This window comes from Rhinolophus ferrumequinum, chromosome 6, assembly GCF_004115265.2.
Source record: "Rhinolophus ferrumequinum isolate MPI-CBG mRhiFer1 chromosome 6, mRhiFer1_v1.p, whole genome shotgun sequence".
In the NCBI taxonomy this organism is placed as follows: domain Eukaryota; kingdom Metazoa; phylum Chordata; class Mammalia; order Chiroptera; family Rhinolophidae; genus Rhinolophus; species Rhinolophus ferrumequinum.
Genome location: NC_046289.1, coordinates 74,448,501 through 74,474,538, shown reverse-complemented (window position 1 = coordinate 74,474,538; position 26,038 = coordinate 74,448,501). Strand labels below are relative to the sequence as shown.

Genomic DNA, 26,038 nt, shown 5'->3' with positions numbered 1-26,038 from the left:
CACACCTCAGCCCATCTAGTGCCCTGCAAGAGAGACACACCCCTGCCCCAGTTTCTCAGAGGTCAGCACCCATTCTATCACCTCTCTCCACCACATACACTCATGTGCACGCTGCTTCTAAGGCAGAAGCCCTTTGGTTCTCAGTTCGTGTCTGGGAATCGAAAGCGGACTCCACAAAGCTACACAGAAGTGTCCCCTCCCATGGAGCTAGAGATGGCGGAGCATTGACAGTTTAGACATAGCCACAGCCGCTGCTGTCCAGGCCCGAGTGTAGGGGGATGAGCTTCTGCTCCCATCCTGACCTAGATCCCAGCCCCCATCTGGTACCACGTTCTTCCCTACATTCTCACCAGCCTTCGCTCCAGCCCTTCCTCAGTCTCCCCACATCCAAGCGTTCCACCAGTTTTGACACTTGCCACTTGGCGCCCAATTCACCCCGTCGCATCCCTCCGGTGGTCTGCATTCTTCTCCCTTGAGGGGGCTGACGGGAGACGGAGGTGGTGTTGAGACACAGTCAGAGTGGGGGAGGAGGCCTGGGGAATCCGGCTCCGGCACGGGAAAGGGCTGGGCTGTTCCACCGGGGAAGTGGGAGGGGGCCGCGGCACCGGGAGGGAAGCGCCTGTCCTCTGGGACTCTGAGCCATTAGTTTAGCGGCGAGCGGTGACTCCGCAACCAGCCCCCCGGGCTCCCTCCCAGGGCCTAGCCCACTCAGCTGCAGCAGCAGCCTCGCCGGCGGTGAGTTGGGAGAAAGGGAGAACCGGGGTTCCTTTGGCTTCAGTCCCAAATCCTGTACCCCTGGCGATGAGGCTTTTGCTTGGGCTCCTCCGCAATCCAGGTTTGAGGAAGGAGGAGCGGCAGTGCCCTCAACGCCAACTGGCAGGCCACAGGGAGTGCCTGTAAGGTTGGGGATTGCCGAGAGGTTGGGGTTGGTGGTGGAAGGGGCTTGGACCAGGCGAGAAGGACACAGTTGGGGCTGGCCGGGGCCGCAGGCGGTAACGGGGACCACCGCCTTCCCCAGCCCGGGTGCCCGCCGCGGGGCGGTGCAGCGCGCCGCAGGGAGACCATGGCCCGCCTCTTCAGTCCCCGGCCACCGCCCAGCGAAGACCTCTTCTACGAGACCTACTACAGCCTGAGCCAGCAGTATCCGCTGCTGCTACTGCTGCTGCTGATCGTGCTCTGCGCGCTCCTGGCGCTGCTCGCTGTCGCCTGGGCCAGCGGCAGGGTGAGCGGGGCCTCTGGCACCGGGTGCCTCCTCAAGGGCGGCGGGGGAGGGTCACTGCCTAGGGGGCATTTTCGGGGCTGGGACTTGTGGGAGTCTTCTTTTCGATGTGCCTGCTTTCTTTGCTGGGACCCAGGAAAGAAGCGCTGAACCTTGCTAAGAACTATAGTGACCCTGGACAAGTCACTCCACATCTCTGGGCCACCGTCTCTGGTCTACACAGGGAGATAACTGAGCCCTGGATGCTTCTAATTTCCCAGGATACTGACAGACTTTATGAGCTTCTGTAATCTGCTAGTTCTAGAATAAATCCAACACCGGATTTTCCAATTTTCCAGGGGTAAATTACACTGGGCCCCGTAGGAATCCATTTCCTGGTTTTCTTTCCCTCTTAGGGGCTGTGGGGCAGTTGTACACGCAGACTCCCAGAAGGCACCCTCCATCTCTCTTTAATTTAGTCCCCAGATAAATCCATTTGCAGTTTCTTTTGGGGGAGAAAATGGGTTTTCAATTTCCTTTCAGGAAACATCCTGCTCCAAGTTTTCTTTTCACTCTTCGGAGGCAAGGTGGGAAAATCACTGGACGTGACCAGTCTTTGCTGGTCCACCTCAAAGTCCAGGAAGGGGTGGGCCAAAGAGCGGGGACACAAGCCGGACTTCTATGCCCTAAAGCGGGTGGCAAGAGCGCAGCCCAGGCAAAGAGGGAGGTTCCGGGCGCCCCCTGCTGCCAGAGCACTGCTTCGCGGGACCCCAAACTCCTAGGTGTACGTCGGGGCAGGGAATCTCCCCAGCAAATTGGTCAGATTTGGATGCACTCATTCCTAAGTGCCTTCTGTGAGCTAGGATTTTTCACTTGCGTCCGGACTCCAGGCTAGCGCTATGATTCCTACTTGACAGATAAGAAAATTGAGGCTCTGAAAGGTCACAGATTCACAAATAGACAATATGGGGTTGGAGTCAGATCGTCTGGGTAAATGGCCCACGGCTCAGTTTTCGCTGCAACGTACAAGTGAGAGATTAGGTTGAACCGTATGAGATTGCTGGCTCCGTAGATTAAAAACAAATTATCGGTAATTTCATATGGTTCAACCTAATATGAATGGCCTGTGGAGGTGCCCTGCCTCCTTTTTGTACTTGGGTTTGAGACACTTTTTAGGAATGGCCTGACGGTCTGCCCTTTCTTCCTCTTCTTGGATGAGTTCCCCAAAGTCCACATCCCCATCTTGCCTTACAAGTCCCACCCCACAGGAGCTGTCCTCAGACCCAGGCTTCCTGACCACAGTGCTCTCGGCACTGGTGGGCTTCTCGTTGCTGCTGGGCCTAGCTTCTCGCGAACAGCGACTGCAGCGCTGGACACGTCCCCTATCAGGTCTCGTGTGGGCAGCGCTGCTTGCACTAGGCCACGGCTTTCTGTTCACCGGGGGCGTAGTGAGCGCCTGGGACCAGGTGAGAGGGGCGGCAGGTGGAGCAGGCGGGAGGGGCATGCACGGGCCTCGAACTCGCAACACGACACGAGCAGCAAGCAGTGCAGTAGCGTCAGCCTGCAGCTTCCTTCCGCCCTCCTCCCCCAGGTGTCCTTTTTCCTCTTTGTCATCTTCACCACGTATGCCATGTTGCCTTTGGGCATGCGGGACGCCGCCGTCGCGGGCCTCGCCTCATCATTGTCACACCTGCTGGTCCTCGGGCTATATCTTGGGCCTCAGCCAGACTCACCGCCCGCGCTGCTGCAGCAGGTGAGCCCGCACCTAGCACAGGCTGCGCCCAGGGCCGGCTCCGCAGGGCGCTACTTGGTTCGTCTGGGCATTCACCAACAGTTTGCTGAGCTGTGAATGAATAATAAGGCGCAACGCTGGGCGCAGGGCACAATCACAGATCCCGACTGTGCCCGCGTAGAGTGGTACGCCAGTGCAGCTCCATGCCTGCAGACACCAGAAGAGGGCTCTGGGCCCACCGGCAAGGGAGTTCAACAGGAGACCAGGGGGCGGGGACAGATGTGGATGATGGAGCCCTCACAAAGAATGCAAACGTGGACGCTTAACTAGTTTTGTGCGGCGGGGGGGGGGGGGAGAGGGGGGCGAGGGGAAGGCAGGGGGAGGTACCTATGTGCAAAGGCTCCTAGACTTAAGAGGCCATGTTGGTGCAACAGCCAAAGTCTGGAGCAGGGGGAATTGGGCAGGAGAAGCGCCCTCTACGGATCCCACAGTGTGGCACCGATTGTCTCGAAATACTTAGGTCTCTAAGGTAGTGTCCTCCCCCAGCCTCTTTGGATAACACCTCCAGTTATATACATAGGTACCCCCCACCCAACCTGGGTTTAGCGCCCTCTGAGGCTGACCCTCATCCACAGTTAGCAGCAAACGCTGTACTGTTCCTGTGCGGGAACGTGGTGGGCGCGTACCACAAGGCGCTGATGGAGCGCGCGCTGCGCGCCACCTTCCGAGAGGCGCTTAGTTCCCTGCACTCGCGCAGGCGGCTGGACACCGAGAAGAAGCACCAGGTCCGTGGGCCATGGCAGGTGGGGAGGGACCCGGGCTCGGAGAGAGGGGTTACTTAGATCACACAACCAGGCTTCTTCACAAACTGAATGACTTTGGGCGGGTCTCCTGACCTTCTGTTTCCTCCTTTGTCAAATGTGGCTGTTGCCCACCTTGAAAGGTTGCTGGGAGACTCTAACTGACGCTTGTGAAAGCACTTTAAAACATATGACACTAAACGAAGGATTCTAATTTCGACATTAGTACTGGGAGCTCAGTCCCTAAAAGTGATCAGCCCTGGGAAAACCTAGGGGAGCACCCTGAGGAACACCTAATAGGACTGGAGAGAGGTGGGGGCTCCTGGGGGACTGGGGTTCTTGGCTTTAGGGTACAGGAGGGTTGGTGCTCATAGTGACATCCCCCAGGAACACCTTCTCTTGTCCATCCTTCCTGCCTACTTGGCCCGAGAGATGAAGGCGGAGATCATGGCACGGCTGCAGGCTGGACAGGGGTCACGGCCAGAGAGCACCAACAACTTCCACAGCCTCTATGTGAAGAGGCACCAGGGAGTCAGGTATGGGGCAGGATGGCTGGAAAGGAGGGGTGTGGGCTGAGCCCCTGGCCCTGCTGACCAGTCTGCCCTGCCCAGTGTGCTGTATGCTGACATCGTGGGCTTCACACGGCTCGCCAGTGAGTGCTCTCCGAAGGAGTTGGTGCTCATGCTCAATGAGCTCTTTGGCAAGTTCGACCAGATCGCCAAGGTCAGAGGATGCCTCCCTCCCCAGCTTCAAACACCCCACCCTGGAGAGCCTCTTCCAAGCGCAATTCCCGCCTTATGAGACCCCAGTCCCGCTTCAGAGCCCACAGGGGCTCCCAGATACACACCGGAAGTAGGAAAACCTCTCAAACATCCCCAGATATGGAGCTGCTCACCGCACACCTCAGACCTGGAGAGACCTCTCAGCATCTCCACAAATGTCCCAACCACAGCACCCCAAATATGCTAAGAGCCCCAATACAGGCGTCTCTGGATACTGCAACCAAATCTAGACAGATTTTCAGATGCTCTAACCTTAGGAGGCCTTTCTAAGAGAAATCTCTGGCCTGGCCACCTGCTCAGACCCCAGGTATGCCCCCAAGCACCTTAATCTTGGGACTCCCACCCCCAAAAAACCTCAGTCCTGAGGCTACTTTCATGCTCAAATCTGGATACATCCCTACACACACCAAAGCTGGAGAGGGCTACAGACATCCCAACCCTTGAGAAACCCTTCTGAGAAAGTCACCTGCATGGGTGACCTCAGTCAGCCCCATATCAAGTAAGGAGAGTCCCTAGATCCGACCTAGACACTCCCAACCTCACAAGTTCTTCAGGAATACCACATTCGCTCCCACTTTTCCCATCTGCCTCCTACCTCCTCTGGCCTCTAACCAGGTACCCCCTCCCCCCTGCACACACACACTGCCAGGAGCACGAATGCATGCGGATCAAGATCCTGGGAGACTGCTACTACTGTGTGTCCGGGCTGCCACTCTCACTGCCAGATCACGCGATCAACTGTGTGCGCATGGGGCTGGACATGTGCCGGGCCATCAGGTCAGCTCATGTGGGCGGGCAGGAGTGCCGAGGGATAGACGTGGGGTCGGAGCAAGCAGGGTAGTGGAAGTCATCCTGGAGAGAGGGAGGAGATGGCCTGCACAGGGCTGAAGACAGCATTCAAATTGTCCCCCCCCCCATACACACACCCTACTCAGGAAACTGCGGGCAGCCACAGGTGTGGACATCAACATGCGTGTGGGCGTGCACTCTGGCAGCGTGCTCTGCGGAGTCATCGGGCTGCAGAAGTGGCAGTATGATGTCTGGTCCCATGATGTCACACTGGCCAACCACATGGAGGCGGGTGGCGTGCCAGGGTGAGACCTGGGGCTCCAGGAGGCTACAGCAAGAGTAGCAAGAGCCGAACAAGGCCTCCCCGAGGCTGCTGCCCTCTTCATAGTTCCTTAAAATGAGCACGATCCTGTGTGGGGCCCAGGGAGATCCTAGGGGGGTGGGAGGGGAGCTGGGAGACACCTCTTGTAGCACAGGGCCTTCCTTGAAATCAGACCTCCAGGAATGAGCCTTGAAAGAAATGAGAGGTTGGAGGCCCTCCCCCTGACTCCCATGGTTCCCTCTTTCCAGACGAGTACATATCACACGGGCTACCCTGGCCCTGCTGGCAGGAGCTTATGCTGTGGAGGATGCAGCCATGGAGCATCGGGACCCATACCTTCGAGAGCTAGGGGAGCCTACTTACCTGGTCATCGATCCTCGGGTAAAAGCCCAGCCTGGACTCCACGCTAAGCACCCACAGCCACAGGCCTGGTCTCTTCTCCTGGGCAGAGATGAGTTCCTGGCTCCTACTATGCGTGTGGCAGGGCAGGGTTGGGGTGGGGGGAATGGGGAAGGCTTTGTGATCTTGACGGTCAGCCCTCATGCTCCAGGCCGAGGAGGAGGATGAGAAGGGCACGGCAGGAGGGTTGCTGTCCACTCTCGAAGGCCCCAAGATGCGTCCATCACTGCTGATGACCCGCTACCTGGAGTCCTGGGGTGCAGCCAAGCCTTTTGCCCACCTGAGCCACGTAGAGAGCCCCATGTCCACCTCCACCCCTCTCCCGGTATGTGCACTTCCTTCGAGCTCCAGCATTTACATAACGCCCCCCAACACTGCCCCCTGCCAGCCTCCCTGAGTCACCTGATGACATCCCCAGGTCCTAACCTGTTTGGACACCCCATTCACTGGCTCAGTCCTTGCCCTTCTTTCCAGAGAAATGACTGCTTTCTGAGCTCACTGAAGAGAAGACACAAGATCCCACAGACATCATGTCCATTGCTCCCCAACCTCCACTCAGGAAGCTCTTTTCCTGGTACCCCACTTCCTCTTGACTCTGAAGCCAGTGGTCATAACCATTCCCATCAGGAAATGTCTCTTTTTAACTCAATTCCTGTGACTGCACGGTCTCTTCTTCAGTCCTCACTAGGACTGGGAAGCTGGGGCAATCGGTTGCTGCCCCTCCTCTCCAGCACTTGTCTGCAGATAAAATGGGTGACAGCGAAAATCTCACATGGCCTTGGAGGAGGAAGTCACCAGGAGCAGGCAGGGACGAGGGAGGGAGGGAGGAAGGGAAGGGAGTGGGCCTGCCCCTTTTCTAGGGGAAGCTAGGGCAGGGCCAATTAGCTGATTACATACATAGCACCTTCGAGTGGAGGAGCTTGCACCTCTGGCTCTTGAGGTTGGTGCTTGGTGACCAGGAACTAGCACCCTCATACAAGAACCCAGGGTATCTCCCTAAAGGCTTGCCCTCAGACGAGGTTCCTCAGCCTGCTCTCCTCCATCTTACCTGATCTTCCCAAAGCCTGATCAGCATTCCCAGCTACCTCTCTACAGATTTTCTCAGAAACTTCTCCACTGGGTAGACCTTGCTGAATTCATGGGATGACACGAGAGTACCCTTTCCAGGTTCCATCCCCCTCCTTTTTCATCCAGCAGGAAAGCAGACCAGAAATCAATGACCATTGGGGAGTGGGGGGACATTGGCAGCCATTGTTTGAGGGGAGTACTTAATTTAGAGCCTCAACCTGAGGTAGGGGAGAGGTCAGGAGGGAGCTGGCAGGAGGGAGAGGAAGGAGGACCCAAGACCCAACAGACTGTTGCAGGATGAGGCCGCCAGAGTGAGGGTGGAGGAGAGTGGCGTGTTGCTGGAAGCCCAGGGATGTGAGACAACATTGGGTGCAATCCCCGTGGTGGGGATGCCCACAAAAACCCACGCCAGACCTCCCCAATCCTCCACAAAGGTGCAGGCTAAGAAGTGTCAGGGTGGAGGAGCCCCTTGTTTGGGGATATCTCCTGAGGCAGCACCTCACCAACCCAGAAATTCACTTCTCAGCCCCTGAAGTTTCAGGGTCTCAGTCCCATGTTAGAAACCCTAAGAATCACCATCGGCTTACGCTTAAACAGTGTGGAGCTTTGGGGTTGTGGGGCCATGTTTGTGCTTGGTAGATCCCGTTCATACAGTCATCATTCCACAGATTTTGAGCACCTACTATGTGGCAGGCACTAGGCTAGTTCTGAGAAGACAGAAGTAATAAGATGTTTTCCCTGCCTTCCAATAACTCACAGGCATGGGGTAGGGGGACAGGCAGGGAGTTTGAAAAAACTTGGGCCCAGGAGTAGCTGCATAGAGGGGCTCGTGCCTAGAACACACTTCTCCATCTCTGTCTCTGTTTCTCCTCTCCTCTCACATACACAAGGTTCTGGTCCCGGGGGATGATGTGGCCCCCTGTGACCCTGCTTCCTTCACAGGAGCCCAGGGGAGCAGGGAAGAAGGTCACCACACATCTTGCCCTGGGCGGTGGTCACAGCACTTTACCCTCTTCCTTGCTGCTTGTCCTCACTTGTTTCACTTGCTGATCATTTTCTTATCTCTGCACACACTGCACAGCCCTTTGAGTGTAGAAGAAAATGACTGTATCCAAGTTTATTTCTCTTCCTCTTTCCCTTTCTTCTCCATTTTGTGTTTGTTTGTTTGTTTGCCTCCCCCACCACCTCCCAGCTGAGCCAAACCGTCACTAAAGGTCACAGGGGAGTCTGAATGTTCTGCGTTGTCGCTCCAACTCACACCAACAAGGGTATTTTTGGCATCCGGGGTGATAGGAAAGTCCCTGCCTTTGGAATTTGTGTGGTCTTTAAGGAAAATGAGACACAAGGAAACAACAGCCACTCAAGCTTATAGAAGATGTAGGGTTGCCTCGTAAGTGATAGAAACTATGAGGAAATCAGAGTGTAAAGACCCTGGGAGTTTAAAGAGTCAGGAGGAAACTTTAAGAAGCAAATTTGGTTTGAACCTTCTCTTAAGAGTAGATGAGATTTGGTAGAAAGAGAGAGAAGTCATTTGAAGCAGGAGAAACAGCCAATCAAGTGCTCAAGGTCGAAGACTGCAGAGGTTCCCAGGAGGCTCACCATCCTCCCATCTTCCCCCCTCCCTGTGCTCTCCCAACAGGAGAAGGCCCTGGCTTCCTTCAGCCCTCAGTGGAGCTTGGACCGGTGAGGAGGCCCGAGCAACTTTGACAGTGGGGCTGTCTGGGTGACCTACCTCCATCCTTGGGGAGGTGGGGGCTGCTCTTGCTTCACCCAGATGCTTTTGAGAGTCTCGGTGGTGAAAGGGTGGGCTTTCACTGTGCAGGAGCCGTACCCCCCGGGGACTAGATGATGAATTGGACACTGGGGATGCCAAGTTCTTCCAGGTCATCGAACAGCTCAACTCTCAAAAGTATGGAAAACAGAAGAGGGCTGGGAGGGCTGGAGGCCCTGGGCTCATGTGGTAGGGAAGGGGTGGTGTTGCCCTGATGACCTGGAGGGGAGAGAGGGCCCTCCCTCCTCTAGCCCGGGGAAAGACTCACCTGATCATTCCCTCCTGCCCTGCTGTTTCTTCCTCTCCTGGGCATACTGTCCTCCCTCCCACCTCCCACCAGACAGTGGAAGCAATCAAAGGACTTCAACCCACTGACACTATACTTCCGAGAGAAGGAGATGGAGAAAGAGGTGGGCTTGGGCTGTGTGGCAGACACCGCAGCATTTTCCAACCTTGCCCTGGGGAGCATACAATCGCTGTGGTCCCAACTCTCCTCCCCAGTTCTGTTCAATCTGTGATCCTGGGCGTGAAGGAAGGGCTTGTGCCTCTCTCTAAAAAGAAAGTTACCCTGTAGATTGAATTACTGGGTGGTGATGAGAGAGAGGAGGGCAGCTCCTTGGAGAACTAGCCAGTAGGGGTTACCTGGGACTGAACTGGAGGGTGGGACAGTGAGGCTTGGGGACCCTCTTGTGGTCTGGGATTGACACCTTCAAGGTTATGAGCAGCACGGGTGCCCCTATCTCCACCCTGACCCCCCTCCCTTCCAGTATCGACTCTCCGCACTCCCCGCCTTTAAATACTATGCAGCCTGCACCTTCCTGGTTTTTCTCTCCAACTTCATCATCCAGATGCTGGTGACAAACAGGTGAGAGAGCCCCAGGTAAGGGAAGCCCTGATTCTCAAAAACAGACCATCTGACTCTTTCTGATCCCCAACGCCCACTTTCTTCCTTGGCTGACTTCCCCTTGGATTCAGACACTGACCCACTGAGGAAATGGAAATATGTGTTCTGGGGAACAGTGATAACCACAGCCCCCATCTCACTCTGGTGCATCCCGTGAATTGTCGATATCCTGTGGACCCGAGCATTTTCACAGGCCTGTCCCTTGTGTCTAACAACATTCCCATGAAGGAGGTTTTGTGCCCATTGAGAAGCCCAAATCTCACAGCAAATGGGTGTAGAAAGTAGGTCCTCACTCCTAGTCCACTGCTAGGAGGGGCAAGGACTTGTTCAAAACTCAGCCAGGTGGAAGAGCTTTGGCCTGAAGGCCTGGAGACCAGACTGAGGCAGCCTCAGCCACTCTTGTGGGCCCCCTGCCCCCTTCTAGTATTCTCCCTACCTTATTACTTCCTGTCCCACACCAACACTGCCCTAGTCCCTTCAGCTTTTCCATGTCGTGTAATGTCTCTTATCAGCCCACACCCCATCAGCAGCCAGTTGAGACCCCCAGGACCACTTCTCCCCACATCTTCCAACCAGATGGCATAGCACCCTCCCCCACACAGGGAGCCTGTGCTGGCTCTTCACGGCCTCACTGTTGTCTCCCTTTAGGCCCCCGGCTCTGGCCATCACCTATAGCGTCACCTTCCTCCTCTTCCTCCTCCTTCTCTTCGTCTGCTTCTCAGAGCACCTGACGGTGAGGTGGGCTATGGGGCGGAAGCAGCAAGCTGGGGCTCTGACCACAACCCGGCCCTGCCCGGTGACTAAGGCTCCCCTGCTCCTTCCGCAGAGGTGTGTCTTCAAAGGCCCCAAGATGCTGCACTGGCTGCCCACACTATCTGGCCTGGTGGCCACACGGCCTGGACTGCGAGTCACACTGAGCACCGCCACCATCCTCCTCGTCTTTGCCATGGCCATTACCAGTCTGGTGAGGGCAGAGGGGGCCCTATGCACCCCCGTTAGGGCGTGCTGGACCTGTCAGAGTCTGAAAGGGGACCCCTGGATTTGGGAAGGCAGCTAGAATAGGGCCAAGGGATGCTGGAAATGTTGGGCAAGTAATGAAAAAAATGACAGTCACCCGCCGTCTACCACCCGGGCGTAATCATTGTGAACACTTTGGTGGACAGCCTTCCTTTTTTTTTTTTATATATAGGCAGATCTTCATTACTTAGCTCACGCACTGCGATTTTGTAGTGGAGTTTGGCTGATTTTTCCCAACTTAGAATCACTCCTAGAAGTCTATGTCTGAAAGGAACCTTAGGACCATCCCCCAGCCAAGAAGAGGAAGCTCAGGCCCAGAAAGTTGGAGTGACTGGCAAGAGACACAGTGGATCCACGGCAGACTAGTGCCCGTGACACCCACTCCCCTAATCCCTGCTCCCCGCACCAGTGAGGGCCCTCACCAACCAGAAATAGTGGCATCTGCTCCTTTGGAGAAGTCTGGCCCTGACTTATCCCTGGGTCAGCTGAAACCCAGCACAAGTCACCACTGTGCCCAAGGAGCTGCCTGCCCACTTCGGCTCTTCATCTCCTTCTGCAGTTCTTCTTACCAGCGGCATCGAACTGCCCCTTCTGGGCTTCCAATGTGTCCTCCATGGCTTTCAACCTCTCCTGGGAGCTCCCTGGGTCCATGCCTCTCATCAGCATTCCGGTGAGTGCCCCATACAGCTCTGAATCTCCTTCTCCAGCACCTTCCTTGGACCCTCCCCCATCTCCTTAGTTGAAGAAACACTCCATCCTGTGGACTGGGACAGATATAAGTCGCCCTTGGTGTGTGTTTGTGTGTATGATACCCGCTGCCCCCACCTAGGACCTGGGAGGGGCAGGACAGGAGCCCTCACGTGTCCCCCTGCCTGTGGGACATGGCCCACTTCCTGACCAGCCTGCTTGGCCCCACAGTACTCCATGCACTGCTGCGTGCTGGGCTTCCTTTCCTGCTCCCTCTTTCTGCATATGAGCTTCGAACTGAAGCTGCTGCTGCTCCTGCTGTGGCTGGTGGCGTCCTGCTCCCTCTTCCTGAACTCCCATGCCTGGCTGTCCGACTGCCTCGTTGCCCGCCTCTATCCGGGAACCTTGGACTCCAGGTACGCATGGCCACTGGACAGAGGTGCCCAGGCCTTCTGGGATGGGGCGTGATGGGACAGGGCAGGACTGTGCTCACTTCACTGTCCTGAGCCATCCACAGGGCAAAGCGGGAAGGAGGCTGAGGGCTCCATGGGCTCTGGGGACAGGGGGAGACTGTGGTGAAGGGGCAGGGCAAGGGACAACCCTGATCCGTGGCCTCCTCAGGCCGGGGGTGCTGAAGGAGCCCAAACTGATGGGAGCTATCTCTTTCTTCATCTTCTTCTTCACACTCCTTGTCTTGGCTCGGCAGGTAAGTCACCCAGATCAGCCCTCCAGGGCCTCCCTATGAAGGGTGAGGTGGAGGTCCCCGTATTTGTGACTTGGTGTCTCTCATCCTTTCCTTAATCTGATGTTGCCAGGGTTGAGCCTCAGTGGTGTACCCACTGGAAGGTTCTAAGTGAATTTTCCTGTTCCCTTTCTTTCTCCTTCACTCCTCGAGGAGAACACCCTCAAATTCTCTCCTGCCTCCTCCCTCCCACTCCCAATCTAGGAAAGCCGATACTTAAGAAAAAAATCTGCTGCCAGTTCTGCCCATTGTAATTTGAATCTAATTACAAGGTAGTCTCCCCAGGGATAGTTGCACCTTGAGCCTTATCTCTAAACTGCAGGGTGGTATGGGTTTAAGCATCGTGGAATGGGGCTGAACACTCAGGAGCTGGGGATCCCCCTGTACTGTGTCTCCCCATGGTCCTCTGGTGACCCTCCCTAGAATGAGTATTATTGTCGCCTGGACTTCCTGTGGAAGAAGAAGCTGAGGCAGGAGCGGGAGGAGACAGAGACAATGGAGAACCTGACTCGGCTGCTCTTGGAGAACGTGCTCCCTGCGCATGTGGCCCCCCAGTTCATTGGCCAGAACCGGCGCAACGAGGTGACTCCCCACCGCTGACTCCTCAGGCCCAGATGCCATAGGGGCTAATTTAGGATGAAAGTCTTGGCTGTTGGCCCAGCTTCTCTGGGCTCCCCCATAGTGGATCGGGTGGCCCCCCACGCCCTTCCATGTCCCTATCACTTACCTCCCATTTTCACGAGAGCTTAGTGTCTGTCTTTGGTGAACACAGAATCTCTGCATTCCAAGTTCTTGGAAAAAGCGTCCTCTCCAACTCACGGCCACTCCGTATCTTTCAGAAGCTTCATCGAGTGTTAATGAGAGTTGTGTGGAGGACACAGTCCACTCATTTCTCTAGACCAGCACTATCCAGTATGGTAGCCATTAGCCATGTGTGGCCATTTAAATTTAAATTAATTAATGGAAGATTCAGTTCCTCAATCACACTGGCCACATTTCCTGTGCTCAATGGATGCATGTGGTTAGTAGCCACCATACTGGACAACACATATAAAGAATATTTCTATCACCACAGAAACTTCTATTGGATGCTGCTGCTCTGTATCCTCAAATATCTTGCTATAGTCAACCATCAGAAGGTCACCCACATATACACCGTCTTATTTGTACCACCACCACCGTACACTCTCTGCTATGGAAATGCACTTGACCTGTATTGAGAGGTGTTAAAAGAAACAGTCCAAGGGCTATATCACAGCCTTATGACCCCACCACCTGCTCACTGTTCTCAAGATCGGGAATAGCTCTGCTTCTGATTTCTTCTCTTGTAGACACTGGTAATCTTATAACTGATCCCATTTCTGTCTTCACATTGGCTACTAGAAATCTCAGAGCCAGAATCTAGAACTAACAAGGACTGTATGGCACCCATTTTGTGAACCAACTTCAAATCTGATTCCATCTTTACCATATAATCTTCATTTTCCCTTTGCCCCATTTTCCCTATTATTACTTTATTTTATTTTGCAAACTGTAGCTATCTTTATAAGCTGATTTAACTAACTTAACAACTTTCAGCAACAGAGAGGATAGAAACATGATTCCCATTGACATGGTCCCAGTTGTAGAGGTGACTCCCTTCACATTACTGTGATGTGATCTTGACCCCAAACCTCTGTCTGTCTCGGAATCATGTGAGACTCAATCTTTGACTCCTGAGTCACATCCCTGGGGTAACCTGGCCTTCTGCCTCCCTCCTCCTGCCCAATCCTTCTTACACAGAGAGGGAAGCATGTGGACACAGGGACAGGAGGGAGGAGAACATGGCCTACAGGCTCACCCCAGCCTCCTGCCCTCCTAGGACCTCTACCACCAGTCCTACGAGTGTGTCTGTGTCCTCTTCGCCTCCATCCCAGACTTCAAGGAGTTTTACTCTGAATCCAACATCAATCACGAGGGACTAGAGTGTCTGCGGCTGCTCAATGAGATCATTGCTGATTTTGATGAGGTGACAACTCTAAGGGTCCCCCAGATCCTATATCTGGGATTCTACAATTCCCCACCAGTGCTTCCTTCCACTTTGCTGTCCTGGCCATGAGACCCATCCTGCTCTCCTCCGCTTTCCTGCTTCTCCTCTGATCCCGCAGCTCTGCCATCTCCAGCAGTTCCATCCATGACCAACTCTCCTTCCTGCCACCATCCCTGACCCCACAACTTGGTCCTTTAGCCTCCAAAATCCTGGGGCTGGGCTTCGGGGAGAGAGGAGGGAGAGAGCAAGAAAGACTGGGGACACAGCCTCCTTTCCATACAGCTGCTTTCCAAGCCCAAGTTCAGTGGGGTTGAGAAGATCAAAACCATCGGCAGCACCTACATGGCGGCTACAGGCTTAAATGCCACCTCTGGACAGGATGCACCGCAGGTACAGCATATCTTCCTTACCTATCAACTCCCACCTGGGCTTTCATTGATGGGCCCATCAACGGGCCTTACTCCTTTGCCCTCATTGACCCGTCCCGGTGGCTGGTCCATTGTCAGGATGCTGAGCGAAGCTGTAGCCACCTTGGCACGATGGTGGAGTTTGCAGTGGCCCTTGGGTCTAAGCTGGACGTCATCAACAAGCACTCATTCAACAACTTCCGCTTGCGTGTGGGTAAGTATCTTCCCTTGCTGGGGCAGTCTGGGACCTCATCTTCCAGAGCTCTCCCTCCTCAAGTCCTGTGTTAGATGCTCCCCAGCTCACCCCTGGACTTTCCTCCAGGGATGAGGAATGAAGCTGCTGGGGTAGGAGCTATGAGGCGCACCCACTCCCTTCCCTAAGCCCGCTCCTCCAGCCCCATGCTCCCTTCCTCTAAGGCCCCGCAGGCCCTTCTCCCTAGTTCCTTGAGCTTTCTTTTCCCCTGTCTCTCCTCAAATCTCCCCCCTCTTTACCACATCTCTTGTCAGGGTTGAACCATGGACCTGTAGTGGCCGGAGTGATAGGGGCCCAGAAGCCACAATATGACATCTGGGGCAACACAGTGAATGTGGCCAGCCGCATGGAGAGTACAGGAGTCCTGGGCAAGATCCAAGTAAGGGAGCCACGTTGGAGGCATGGGGGTAGGGGATAAGGATAGGGCTACCCCCCCACTCCCTTACCCCTTCCAATTGCAGGTGACTGAGGAGACAGCCCGAGCCCTGCAGTCCTTAGGCTATACCTGTTATAGCCGGGGTATCATCAAGGTCAAAGGCAAAGGGCAGCTGTGCACCTACTTCCTGAACACAGATTTGACACGAGCAGGACCTCCTTCGGCAACCCTAGGCTAACCCACTCCCTCTTCTCTACCTCTGAGATCCTCAATAAAGAGACTGGTATATCTGGAGCCAACTGATGTCAGAAGCTAATGATATAGCTCGGATCACCTTCTCCTTTCCTTGCAGCGGGACTGCTTCTTCTTAGGCTAAACTGAGTGTGTGTGTGCTAGCATGAGCATGAGTGTATTAGAGGGAGTGATTCTTTTTCACATCTCGGGAAGAGAACTGCCTCAGCGTCCCTGCCTGTCTGCCAACCTGATTCCACAATTTTGTAAACCTTGGAAGAATGAAGAATTTTAGCCACATGATTCAAAACAAGGGTTTGTCCTTTTCTGCTCCCACCCACAAATATTGGAAGGAATCTTCAGGAAAATGTCATATGAATTCTATTCATTCAACAAACACCAAATGAACATCTGTTATGCGCCTACTATGCAGCATGGGTGAGAGGCCTTGGAGACATCTATTAGGTCCCTCCCCATTTCAGCTGCTGTTCTCACATTGTCCCCCAATGCTTTCCAGTGAGGACCTTTAGGCAGTTTGGGGGTTCTCCAATTCTAGGTCCCTCACATACCCGCTTGCTTCCTTCTGCATCCTTCTGCTCAGAGTCTGATACTATGTGGGTTTTAAAACATCCATCGTTCATTCCCACCTGTTCATATTTTGGGGTCTATCAGGGTATCTTGACACTCTAGGTTTGCTGTAGAGCTTGCACATGGATTTTTGTTGCTCTTTTGGGAGAGATTCAAAAAATACTCCATTGCCACTGCTATTATCATCTTCCTAAAATGTTGTCAGAACAGAGGCTCTCTAAGACAACAGCCATCCCTAGGAAAGAATGGCTCATCCTCTCATTTTGGGGAATCTTCATTTCAGAAGAATAGCCACAGTCACAGAGGAACCTCAGCACCACCCTGTGCCAGAGTGTGTTTGGGGGGCTGGCAGACTGCTGATGTGACAAATTCTGAGGAAGAGGATGGTTACTTGCAGGAAGTTGGAGTCATGCTAACGATGGTAACTATCACTGGCTTCAGGGTGGAGATCTCACAGCAGTGCTAAGTTTTCTCAGAAAGTCCACTGAGTCAGGGGGCCTGGAGAGATTAATTAGCCCGTGTGGGTAGTCTTCCCTGGGAGGCTCTTTCAGGAGTCTGCAGACCTGTGTTGTTCTAAGTATGATCAGCAGGCCACCTGCCTCAGAATGGGGGAGGGAGGTGCAAGTCTGATTTCTATGTCTGTCTTTGTGTCCCTTCCAAAACTGAAAATCGTGGGAAACTAAAGGATGTGCCTCTTAACTATTGAGAGGGACCCCCATAAAGGCACCCAGGAGCACCCCCATAATACACACATTCCACACACAGCATTGACCCAATTTCAGACTTCAGTTTTAATTGCAAAGCTGCCCAGGGGATCCAGGCTCTGACTCAGCCCTTACTTGCCCTTCCCCTCCCTCTTCTTCCGGTCCACCCCCACGCACCTTCTCGAGGTGAAGATTTGGGTCAGGCCAGCATGAGGGCATTCTGCCAGGAGGAAAACCAGCGTCCTTCCACCACCACCCCCCAGGCCTGGTTCAGTTCTCTTTATTCCAGAGGGTTCGTGGAGGCAGTGAGGCTCTCGGTGGGTCCAGGCTCTGGAGAGGCAGGGGAGCCCTTCAGTGTCTGGCCCAGGGTGCCCCCGCGTCGGGTGCTGCACACCTCAGAGCCGGTGGCCTCCAACAGTTTGGCAACGAAACCCATGCCCGCCGAGCGCAGCAGGCTGCCGCCAGTGCACGCGTACAGCACGGGGTTTACGCTGCTGCTCAGAAAGGCCAGGGCGATGAACACATAGCGGGCCAGGCGTAGCCGCTGCCCCACGGGCCCGGACCCGGCGACCTTGCCGGCCAGCGCCCTGCCGGCCTCCGCCAGGTTCACCACGTGGTAGGGCAGCCAGAAGGCGGCGAAGGCCAGGATGATGAGCGCCACCAGGCGGCCGGTGCGGCGGCTGCGCTGGAAACGCCGGGCCTGCAGCCTGCGCCCGATGTCGGAGTAGCTGGCCACCACCACCAGGAAGGGCAGCAGGAAGCCGGTGAGGGCCTCGAAGAGCAGATGGAAGGCCATGTGTCTTTCACTGGGGTATTTCGGGAAGCAGACCAGACTCCTGTTTTTCTGTAACACGGTGCGGTACACGATGACAGGTGTGGCCAGCAGAACCGACATCAGCCAGATACCTACCAGCACCCGGCAGGCAATCGCCTTGGTGCGCAGCTTCTGGGACACAAAGGGGCGGGCCACCGCCAGCGAGCGGTCCAGACTCATGACCGTGATTAGCAGGACGCTGGCATACATGCTGACTCCGCAAACATAGTGGAACAAGCGGCAGCCAGCCACTCCAAAAATCCAGGTACCTCCGGCCACAGAGTGGAGAAAAAAGGGGGCCGTGAGCAGCACGGCCAAGTCTGCCACGGCCAAATTCAGCACCAGCAGTGCAGTGACAGAGCGCTTTCTCATCTTTACCAGGATGCTCCACACCACAAAGCTGTTGCCAGGGAGCCCCACAACCAGAGCCACTGACAGGAGGACGATAGTCAGCAGAGAGATGAACATGGCGCCTCCTGAGGAGGGTGCTGCCGCAGATGTAACGTTCCTGTCCATTGCAAGGACCTGGAGGGTGAGGTGGACACACATGAGGGTAGGGGATCAAGGAGTTTCCTGACACCCTGGACAAACCTAGCGAGAGTGCACTAGTCTTTCTCCAAGATCAGCAGCACCTTTGCAATATCCTGCCCTTGTCACTGCCAACTGACCAGTCTTAGGAGATCCAGCTGATGAAAAAGACTAATTTCCTAACTGGGCCCTGGGGCCCCTTCCTGCCAACAGACCCAATTGCAAAATATGCAGCAACAGCAGCGGTAGCATTTCCAGACCCTTTCAGCCTCCTTCTCTTAGGACACCTTCAAACCCAGAACCAATCTGGGGAGATTTCCTTACCAATGCTGCCCCCCTCAAAAGGCTAGCTCCTCTGTCCTCTGCACTTAGTCCCCTCAGGCGCACTGACATCCTCCAATCCCTGACCCATTCTCCCCAGAGATGCCCAGGGTCCACCAGGAATAACATGGATAGTGAGGAGTTCATAGAGAGGAGAGAACAAATCCTCCTGAGTCCTTTTACCCCTGGTCAGGCTTTCTTCAGAAATTCCTTTTCACCTTCTGTCATGGCTGCACCCCGCCCCTCTACCACCTCCCCTCCTCCCAGGATCCTTACTTACAGGCTTTGCCGGTTACTGGTTGGAAGCTGGTGCCAATCCCAGGGTCAGAGCAGGGTGGTGTAGCCTATCTCCAGATCCGTCCCAGTGCCCGGGGTCTGGCCCCAGGTCTGGGTGCTGTCAGCTAAAAGTCAGCCAGAGAGGAAGTACCATGGAGCAGGGGAGGGGGAAGACACATCTTCCTGAGGGTGGGGCTGAAACTACCATCCCTTCCCTACACTAGGAGGGTGGGTAGTCTTTGTGTTCCAGAAGAGGCCAGCAGGAAGAAGGACCCTCAGGGTTGGAACCAGATGAGAAGAGCCCAAGAAGGGGCAACGAGAGGAAAGAGGGGTGCAGGAGTGAGTAGTCTGGGGTGTGGCCTCAGATGCAGGTCTAGACTAGAGAATTACACAAAGTAATAAATTGTGTCATACAGTAGGAGGAGGGAGGGAAGTTAGAGAGGGGAAATGGGCTCAGATTGAGGGCACAGAATGTCGGGTACCTTTACATTTTGTGTGAACAAGTAGATTTTTAGATTAATAGGAAGTACAGGTTAGAGCTGTGGTTAGGTTCTGAGTTCATGACTTAAAGAGGTCAGCTTGTCCTTGGCTTGGGTTCAAGCTATGAGAGGAGTTGGGGGAAGAGGGCCCTCTTCCAGCACCCACATCCCTTTTATCATTTAAAATGATTTGTTCCATCCTAGGCAATCAGTTTTCCCTTCTCTTGGTAGGAGCCAAAGTCCAAAGGGTCTCCGCAGTATCACACAGAATGCCAATTTCTTCCCCTCCCCCCCACTGCTTGCCTTGTGCTTGCCCATGTGGTTACTCTGCCACATGAGTTTGGATTTAAGATCTGGGCACTGAGCAAGGAGGTCAGCACCCCCTCTCTCCTACCTTCCCACAGCTGACTGTCTAGTCCTACCTTAAACACACAGAGGAAGTAGAGACAGCACAGGGAAAAGGCACGAGGGAGTGGGGGCAGTGATGCCTCATACTTGCCCTGCCAAGAGGGGAAACCAGGACTGTGGAAAGGGAAACAGCACCCAAAAGTGTCACTCTTCTTTCTCCTCTCTTGAACTCTCATGTAGAAGCTAAGGACTGAAAAGTCTTTCCTTCAATCTAACCATGAGCCTTCCTGCGTCCCTTCCCACTCTGTCACTCTCAGGAAAGATGCCGAGTGTAATGGTGGTCATGGATGTCCCTTACCCTTTGCAGCGTCCCCACTTTCTCTGAAGAGCAGAGTTGACCCAGTAGCTGTCAGGCAGAGGATATGATGAAAAGAAATGGGCTGAAACCACAGCAAGAACTGAGGGCCGGGTTGAGGAAGGGCTTTCTGACCACAGAGGGTGTATGAGACAGGGAAGTTAGGGACCCTCCTCCCTAAGTGCATGAGGACAGGAAGAAGCCTCTGCAATCGGTGTTTCAGTATCAAAGCTTCTGGCTCAGAGCTCCAGGGGCAATTCGAGGCCCCTTCTGACACAAACTAGGTTGTCTTTGCCTCTTTCCCCAAGCTTCTCCCCACCTCCATCTCTGTCCATGGCCTTTCTTCTTTCACACCATACTCTAAGCATACCTGCCTCCCAAGTCCAGAGTTCCACCTCTAACCCCAGTTTTGGTGGCCCTGGTGTGACCCTGAGGACTAAATTTCTTTTGCTCTCTCTCTTGGGCTCTGCCTGGGTGGTGTGAACAGTCACTAAAGCAGACCTGGTGTAATGGTCAGCATGACCAGAACTCAGGTCACTAAGGACCTAAGTTTGCCAGGGGCTGAAGGGACTGGGACAAGAGACTTCTCGTGTGAAAACTGGGAATGTCCTGGGCAAACTAGGATGAGTTGGTCACCCTAGTGACCACACGAACTTAACCACCCGACCTTCATATGTATGTGCATGTGGACATCCCTTAAAAAGAATTCCATCCTACATCCCCAAACGCAAAAGTGTCAGGATCCAAAACAGTTTTGAGGCCTAGAAATAGAAAGATTCAAAAAAACGGAAACAGGGAAGTATTGGAGAGGGTGGGTGAGGAACAGCTAGCAGTCTTGGGAGGAGCCAAGACTTGGAAGAGAGAAAAAGGAGAAAGGAAAGGTGTCACCAACATGGAAAATTCTTCCTGTCCTCCAAATATCCACACCACTGCTCATATCCCCTATCTCCAACCCTCAAGTGTCCCCTGGGGGAATGAGTACCTGCTCCTGGGCCCCTTTTTGCAGGTCCCTTTTTGTTGTATTCAGAGAGAAAGATAAATCTCAGTCTCCCGGGGCCATTCCTCCACCGTGCCAACCACAAAACAGTCAGAAAAATTTTCCTTTCAAACTCCACAGATTGACTTTCACCTTCCAGGGCCAGTGTTCCCCCCACTTGGCTCTTATAGACCCCAGAGAATAGATTCCATCCCCACTCCACATCCAAGAGCCCATACCTTTCCTTCTTTCTCCCTTTTTTTCCAGAGTGGTTATATGGGTTGGCCTGAGGGAACCAGGCCCCATGGAGTGGGGAGGACAGGTCAAGATGCCACTGAAGGCTGGCTCTGCCCAGCGTTGGCCTGACCCAGCAAGGAAACCATGTGGCTTCAGTACAAGTCATGCATACTGAACCACCAGGGGGAGCACCCTTAAGCCATGGTGTAATAGCGGCCTAATGTCTTTCACAATAGCTATTGGGAACAAGTATGCAGCTCTGGCACATGGGCACATGCCAGCCTGCAAGTGCACAGTATTCGTTAACATAGACCATCACCCTTTGAAATCCCTCAGTTTGGAGGAACCTGAGCCTGCCCCAGGTGTATAATAATTCTGCCCAGACAGATGTAAACTGTGGTCAGAAAAGGATTCCCAAATTCTTCAGAGTGCTTCCCTGAGTTCTAGGGGGTGATGGAAGGGGATAGAGAAGAGCAGGCCTGGTTGTAGGGTTTAGTGTCAAGGGTCCCATCCCTGACTGTCCTTCGACGCCCCGCCCCCAGGGTCTCCATTGTATGGGCCCTGCCCCACCACTTTGAGCCGATGGATAGCTCGGAGCTCCATAGTCCCCTCCCTAGAGCAGCCGGACCCTCGGGCTTCTCCCGAGCCCTCAAAGAGCCGTGTGAGGAAACGGGGACCTGCGCGGGGCAGCAGATCCCCTGCGGTGAAGAGATAGAGCACCGGGTTGACGCTGGAGCTGAAGAAGGCCAACGCTGTAGTTCCAGCTCGAGCCGCCTGGCCGGCGCCGCCCCACCTCGCCAGGGTCCCTTCCGGTGGAGCCAGCGCGGCTACCGCCTGCACAATGTTGACCGCGTGGTACGGGGCCCAGAGCAAGCCGAAGGCGAGCACGATGGCGCTCACCAGCCGGCCCACCCGCGTGCCGTGTCTCCCGGAGCCCCAGCGGGCGCCCCGCAGCCGTGCCAGCGTCACGCTGTAGCAGCCGAGCACCAGCCCGAAGGGCAGCACGAAGGCGGTCAGAGTCTCCAGGCTCAGGTGGGCGGCGGCCTGGGCCGGCGACGGGTGGCACAACTGGCACACGTTGTCCCTCCAGACGTGGCGGTAAACAGCGGCCGGGAGGGCGAGCAACAGAGCGGCCATCCAGACGGCGAGCAGCAGGCGGTGGACCAGGGCCGGGCTACGCAGCCGAGGCGCCAGGAAGGGGCGGGTGACAGCCAGGCAGCGCTGCAGGCTGAGCAGGCTGGTGAGCAGAACGCTGGCGTACATGCTGAGCGCGCATATGTAGTACACGGCCTTGCAGCCCACCTGGCCCAGCGGCCACTCCTTGCCCACCAGGAAGGCCACGAAAAGCGGTGTGAGCAGCAGCACCGCGCCGTCGGCCAGCGCCAGATGCAGCACGAGTGTGGCCGCCAGCGGTCGCCCCCGTGCAGGCCGCCAGCCCGCCAAGCTCCATATTACGAAGCCATTGCCGGGCAGTCCCAGCAGCGCCGCCAGCAGCAGGAAGACCGTGCCTGTGGCCCGCGAGGCATTCCAGCTCAGCAGCGTCTCATTTCCCGGGGGACGGTAGCAGTCCCACATCCTCTGTGCCTACAGGGGGCTGGAAAGAGCCATAGTGGGCATTCAGGTGTGGGGCAAAAGCCCCTGTACCCCTGAGGCCAAGTGAGAATCGACAGTGCCTCCCCCACGACCCTCCTTCCTGATTCTTTTCTGTCTGGGAGCCTTGGCTTCCTCCAAGACCCCAGCCCCAACTCAAACACTACTCTTCTTGGAACCCAAATCCCCTTCTCTCAGTCCTGACTCCCCAGTCCTGACTCCCAGGCTGTCACCACCTCCACCTTCACCCTTCTAGGCTGGCCCTCCTTCTTTGTCCAGCTCCGTTCCTTATACCTCAGGGCAAAAGTGAGTGGCGGGGAGTAAGATGCAGGGCAGATCTACTTACCCAGCTGGGAGTTAGCAGGGTGAGGGCTCCCATGAGGGTCCTGGCGAAGCTGAAAGATAAAGCAGCAGTGGGCGAGGTGAGGTGCCTACTCCTTCCTGTCTTATGCCTTTTAGGTTTGCAGAGGGTGAGGCGAGAATGTGGAGGGAAAGGTGGGGCCTTTCCTAGGGTCCCTCCCTCACCCTACTCCTTTCCATCACTAACACGTCCAGGCGTGTGAGGTCCTGCCTCCCCAGGAAACAGGATAAGCTGAAGGCGTACAGATAAGTTTCCCTGGTCATGTTGGTGAGTGAGTAGGGACACTGGGTCCTGCTTCTGCACTCATCCCAGCCCCAGCTCTGGTCCCAACCCTCCCAACCCTACAGCCCTTACGCTCTCTCGCCTTCCTGGCCTGCACTCAGAAGAAGTGACCCAAAATTCTCACTCCCTCAGCTGCTCTATCTTTGCCTTTTTCCAGACTCCTGATCCTGCTGGGCCTCCTTTTCCCTCAGCTTGCCACTTACCTCTCTCACCTCTTGCCTTGGGGCCTGCCCCGGTCTTTCCACCCTCAGGGCTGTCACTGGGCTGTCGATGACAGCTGTCCGTGTAAAGCATGGTGCTAAGTTCTTTGGGGAATGGGGGATACATGGAGGTGTAAGTGGTATATAAACTGGTTGAGGAGTCATAACACAACCATGAAGAGACCACATTACTGGGGTGCACCAGGATACAAGACGAGAAAAAAGGAAAGGGTACAGTGGTACAGACATACTGCAAAGAAGCCTTCTTTGGGTGGAGAGGTCAGGCAAAGCTTAGAAATGGAGAAATATGAGGAGGACCTTGTAGATTGGTAACGTTGAGGGAAGGGGAAAGAAAGGCCCCTGCCAGTCAACGGCCAGAACTGGGGGCTCCTTGGTATTAAGTACGGTCAGAGGAATGAGTCACGGAAGACCAAAATTGGTCTGTTAGAATTTATTTGGCGTGTTTGAGATGCGGGAGGTCAGGTTAGAAAAGACCATAACCTCCCTGAGTAAGAGGGGTATAGAGTTTTATAGGAGGAGGAAAACAAAGGTGTTCCTTTTCAGTGCTTCAGGAGCTTTTCGTTGCATTGTTTATCATAACTGAGGGTTTGGGGGTTTGGCCATGTCCTCTTGTTCCATATCCTGCCTCCCATGCCATCGTCCAGGAATGTTCAGGTCTGTCGATCATGGGCTCCTGTGAGAAACATGCAAGCCAGCAGGTACAAGCAGGCAGGGAGCAAGACAAGATGGCTTCTGAGATAAGATGGTTTCTATTCAGCACACTCCCAACAGTTTCTCTAGGCCTACGGCAGTTTCTGCTCCTGGCCTAACAAATTCACCCTCCGGAGGGAAAACGGGTGGTGGTCAGTCTTCTGTGGCTGCTTCCTGCCTAGTGGGGGCATTGATCGGGATCCCTAATTAGAGTTTTGGGTGAGGGGGCTATAGCAGTGCTCTTGTAAGAGCATGGTGAGAGCTATTGGCCTGCCGGTAACTTCAGCTATGGTTTTTTGTATAAAGTTAATGAGCAGGTGGAACAAGAAGCGGCCAAAAAGTAAGAGGAGCACCAAGGTGATGAAGGGGCCTATGAGTGGGAGTAACCAAGAGGGGCTCGGGAGCCAGGAGGTCAAGGAACTAGTCGCCCCTTGACTGTTGTATTTGTGCAGCCATTCAGCCCGTTCATAAACCTTTTTGATACTGGTTTCAACTTGTCCTGAATTATTAATATAGGTACAGCAGGTCTTATTAATGACCACACAAAACCCCTTTGGTCTGCCAAGAGGTAGTCTAGAGCAAGGCATTTGTTGAAAACAACATTGGCTAGTGAATCTAACTAACTACCTGGAGAGTTCTGCCAGGCATCTGCTGTTTCTTGGGAAGTGTCTTCTATGGACTTAGTGAGCTCCCTTAGAGTGTGTTCATGTCAGGCCAAACCTCCCCAAGGGGCGGCAGCTGCAGCAGTAGCAATTGCTCCTGCTATCACCAGTCCGAAGGCCCTCTTCTGTCAGTGTGGGAGTGGGCTCTGGGTGAGGTTTAGAATGATAAGGCCCTGGGGGGTCCAGGTGTCTAGAGTGCAGTCTCCCCCATGGAGGGAATTATCAAGGTGGGAATGTGTAATGGGCTTAAGGGGGTCCGTTGGTCAGTGAGCCAGTTGTTAGGAGTTCTGCATAGCCACATCAGGCCCGGTGCGTGGGGATAAAAGTGGTGTTGGAGTTACAGCAGTTAAGGAGGATATATGACGGAGGGGAGATATAGATTTGAAAGGACCTATCGTGTTTCCCCGAAAATAAGACCTAGCCGGACAATCAGCTCTAATGCGTCTTTCAGAGTAAAAATTAATATAAGACCCAGTATTATATTATATTATTATAAAGACCCGGTCTTATGTTTTAGTAAATAAGACCGGGTCTTATATTAATTTTTGCTCCAAAAGATGCATTAGAGCTGATTGTCCTACTAGGTCTTATTTTCGGGGAAACACGGTAGGTTGGGGAGCAAGTACACCAGTTTGTCTGAGCTAAGGGCCTGGGTATAGGTAATCCTGTATTTGGGAGGTCAGCTTGGAAAGCAGATGCGAGAGTAGAAGAGAGGGAAGAGGAAAGCCGATACGATGTGTTGTTGAGCTCCTTCAGTAGGCCTCCGGAACCTCTGGGAAGTGCGCAGAATGCCTTCTGGAAAGACAAGGCTTTAACGCTCCTCTACACACTTGCAGCCTGTACTTGTCAGGGAGCTGACTGGACTGCCACAGCTTCAGACAAGACTCCTAGGCAGGGAAACAGAGAGACTTGCACTCATGTAAGGGGTTCACTGTTAGCTTCCATACAACTGTCCGTCATAACTGCAGCTGAAATCAGAGATGGGACACAGGGCACCAAAAGCTAAAGTCCTGATGTCATCAAAGGATGCCCCGCCACATACACATTTCCTTCGTGCCCATTAAGTGGCCAAGGGAGAAAGGTGAGAGAAAATGACTAG

The 26,038-nt window shown here is 54.5% G+C and overlaps 3 protein-coding genes across 10 annotated transcripts; 1 reads left to right on the top strand and 2 right to left on the bottom strand.

Moving 5' to 3' along the window:
* Positions 1 to 617: 617 nt before the first annotated feature.
* Positions 618 to 15,798, top strand: ADCY4 (adenylate cyclase 4). Of its 6 annotated transcripts, none has more exons than XM_033109578.1 (26): positions 618 to 735; positions 1,019 to 1,222; positions 2,467 to 2,664; positions 2,790 to 2,951; positions 3,566 to 3,715; positions 4,163 to 4,266; positions 4,342 to 4,453; positions 5,162 to 5,289; positions 5,448 to 5,606; positions 5,872 to 6,004; positions 6,174 to 6,347; positions 8,730 to 8,773; positions 8,913 to 8,999; positions 9,202 to 9,271; positions 9,629 to 9,726; positions 10,414 to 10,498; positions 10,592 to 10,729; positions 11,342 to 11,452; positions 11,701 to 11,885; positions 12,091 to 12,175; positions 12,635 to 12,793; positions 14,073 to 14,219; positions 14,523 to 14,630; positions 14,747 to 14,861; positions 15,155 to 15,279; positions 15,362 to 15,798. In XM_033109578.1, exons 2-26 carry the CDS (start codon positions 1,064 to 1,066, stop codon positions 15,512 to 15,514), a joined length of 3,189 nt encoding a protein of 1,062 aa, XP_032965469.1. In that variant the 5' UTR covers positions 618 to 735; positions 1,019 to 1,063; the 3' UTR covers positions 15,515 to 15,798. The 6 variants fall into 6 exon arrangements, with proteins under 6 accessions (XP_032965469.1, XP_032965465.1, XP_032965471.1 ...); XM_033109574.1 differs by having other exon boundaries at positions 3,566 to 3,733; positions 4,118 to 4,266; XM_033109575.1 differs by lacking the exon at positions 618 to 735 and adding an exon at positions 799 to 896 and having other exon boundaries at positions 3,566 to 3,733; positions 4,118 to 4,266.
* Positions 15,799 to 16,643: 845 nt separating this feature from the next.
* On the bottom strand, positions 16,644 to 18,863 carry LTB4R (leukotriene B4 receptor). Its single transcript, XM_033107741.1, has 2 exons — positions 18,743 to 18,863; positions 16,644 to 18,138 (listed from the first exon to the last, which is right to left on the bottom strand). The coding sequence occupies exon 2, from the start codon at positions 18,127 to 18,129 to the stop codon at positions 17,080 to 17,082; it is 1,050 nt and encodes a 349-aa protein (XP_032963632.1). The 5' UTR covers positions 18,130 to 18,138; positions 18,743 to 18,863; the 3' UTR covers positions 16,644 to 17,079.
* LTB4R2 (leukotriene B4 receptor 2) lies at positions 18,746 to 25,287 on the bottom strand. 3 transcript variants are annotated; one of them, XR_004423177.1, is made up of 4 exons: positions 23,070 to 25,287; positions 19,924 to 22,727; positions 19,713 to 19,815; positions 18,746 to 18,863 (listed from the first exon to the last, which is right to left on the bottom strand). XR_004423177.1 is itself a non-coding variant. In XM_033107740.1 (2 exons), exon 2 carries the CDS (start codon positions 22,706 to 22,708, stop codon positions 21,632 to 21,634), a length of 1,077 nt encoding a protein of 358 aa, XP_032963631.1. In that variant the 5' UTR covers positions 22,709 to 22,727; positions 23,070 to 25,287; the 3' UTR covers positions 19,676 to 21,631. The 3 variants fall into 3 exon arrangements, 1 of the variants encoding a protein (XP_032963631.1); XR_004423176.1 differs by having other exon boundaries at positions 19,713 to 22,727; XM_033107740.1 differs by lacking the exon at positions 18,746 to 18,863 and having other exon boundaries at positions 19,676 to 22,727.
* Between the last annotated feature and the right edge of the window lie 751 nt (positions 25,288 to 26,038).

Bases quoted from the DNA above. Each gene is read 5' to 3' on its own strand.
- ADCY4 (XM_033109574.1), top strand. From the start codon at position 1,064: ATGGCCCGCCTCTTCAGTCCCCGGCCACCGCCCAGCGAAGACCTCTTC. The intron at 1,223-2,466 runs GTGAGCGGGGCC...CCCACCCCACAG, and splicing joins TCGCCTGGGCCAGCGGCAGG to GAGCTGTCCTCAGACCCAGG. The intron at 14,220-14,522 runs GTGACAACTCTA...CTTTCCATACAG, and splicing joins TCATTGCTGATTTTGATGAG to CTGCTTTCCAAGCCCAAGTT.
- LTB4R (XM_033107741.1), bottom strand. From the start codon at position 18,129: ATGGACAGGAACGTTACATCTGCGGCAGCACCCTCCTCAGGAGGCGCC.
- LTB4R2 (XM_033107740.1), bottom strand. From the start codon at position 22,708: ATGTGGGACTGCTACCGTCCCCCGGGAAATGAGACGCTGCTGAGCTGG.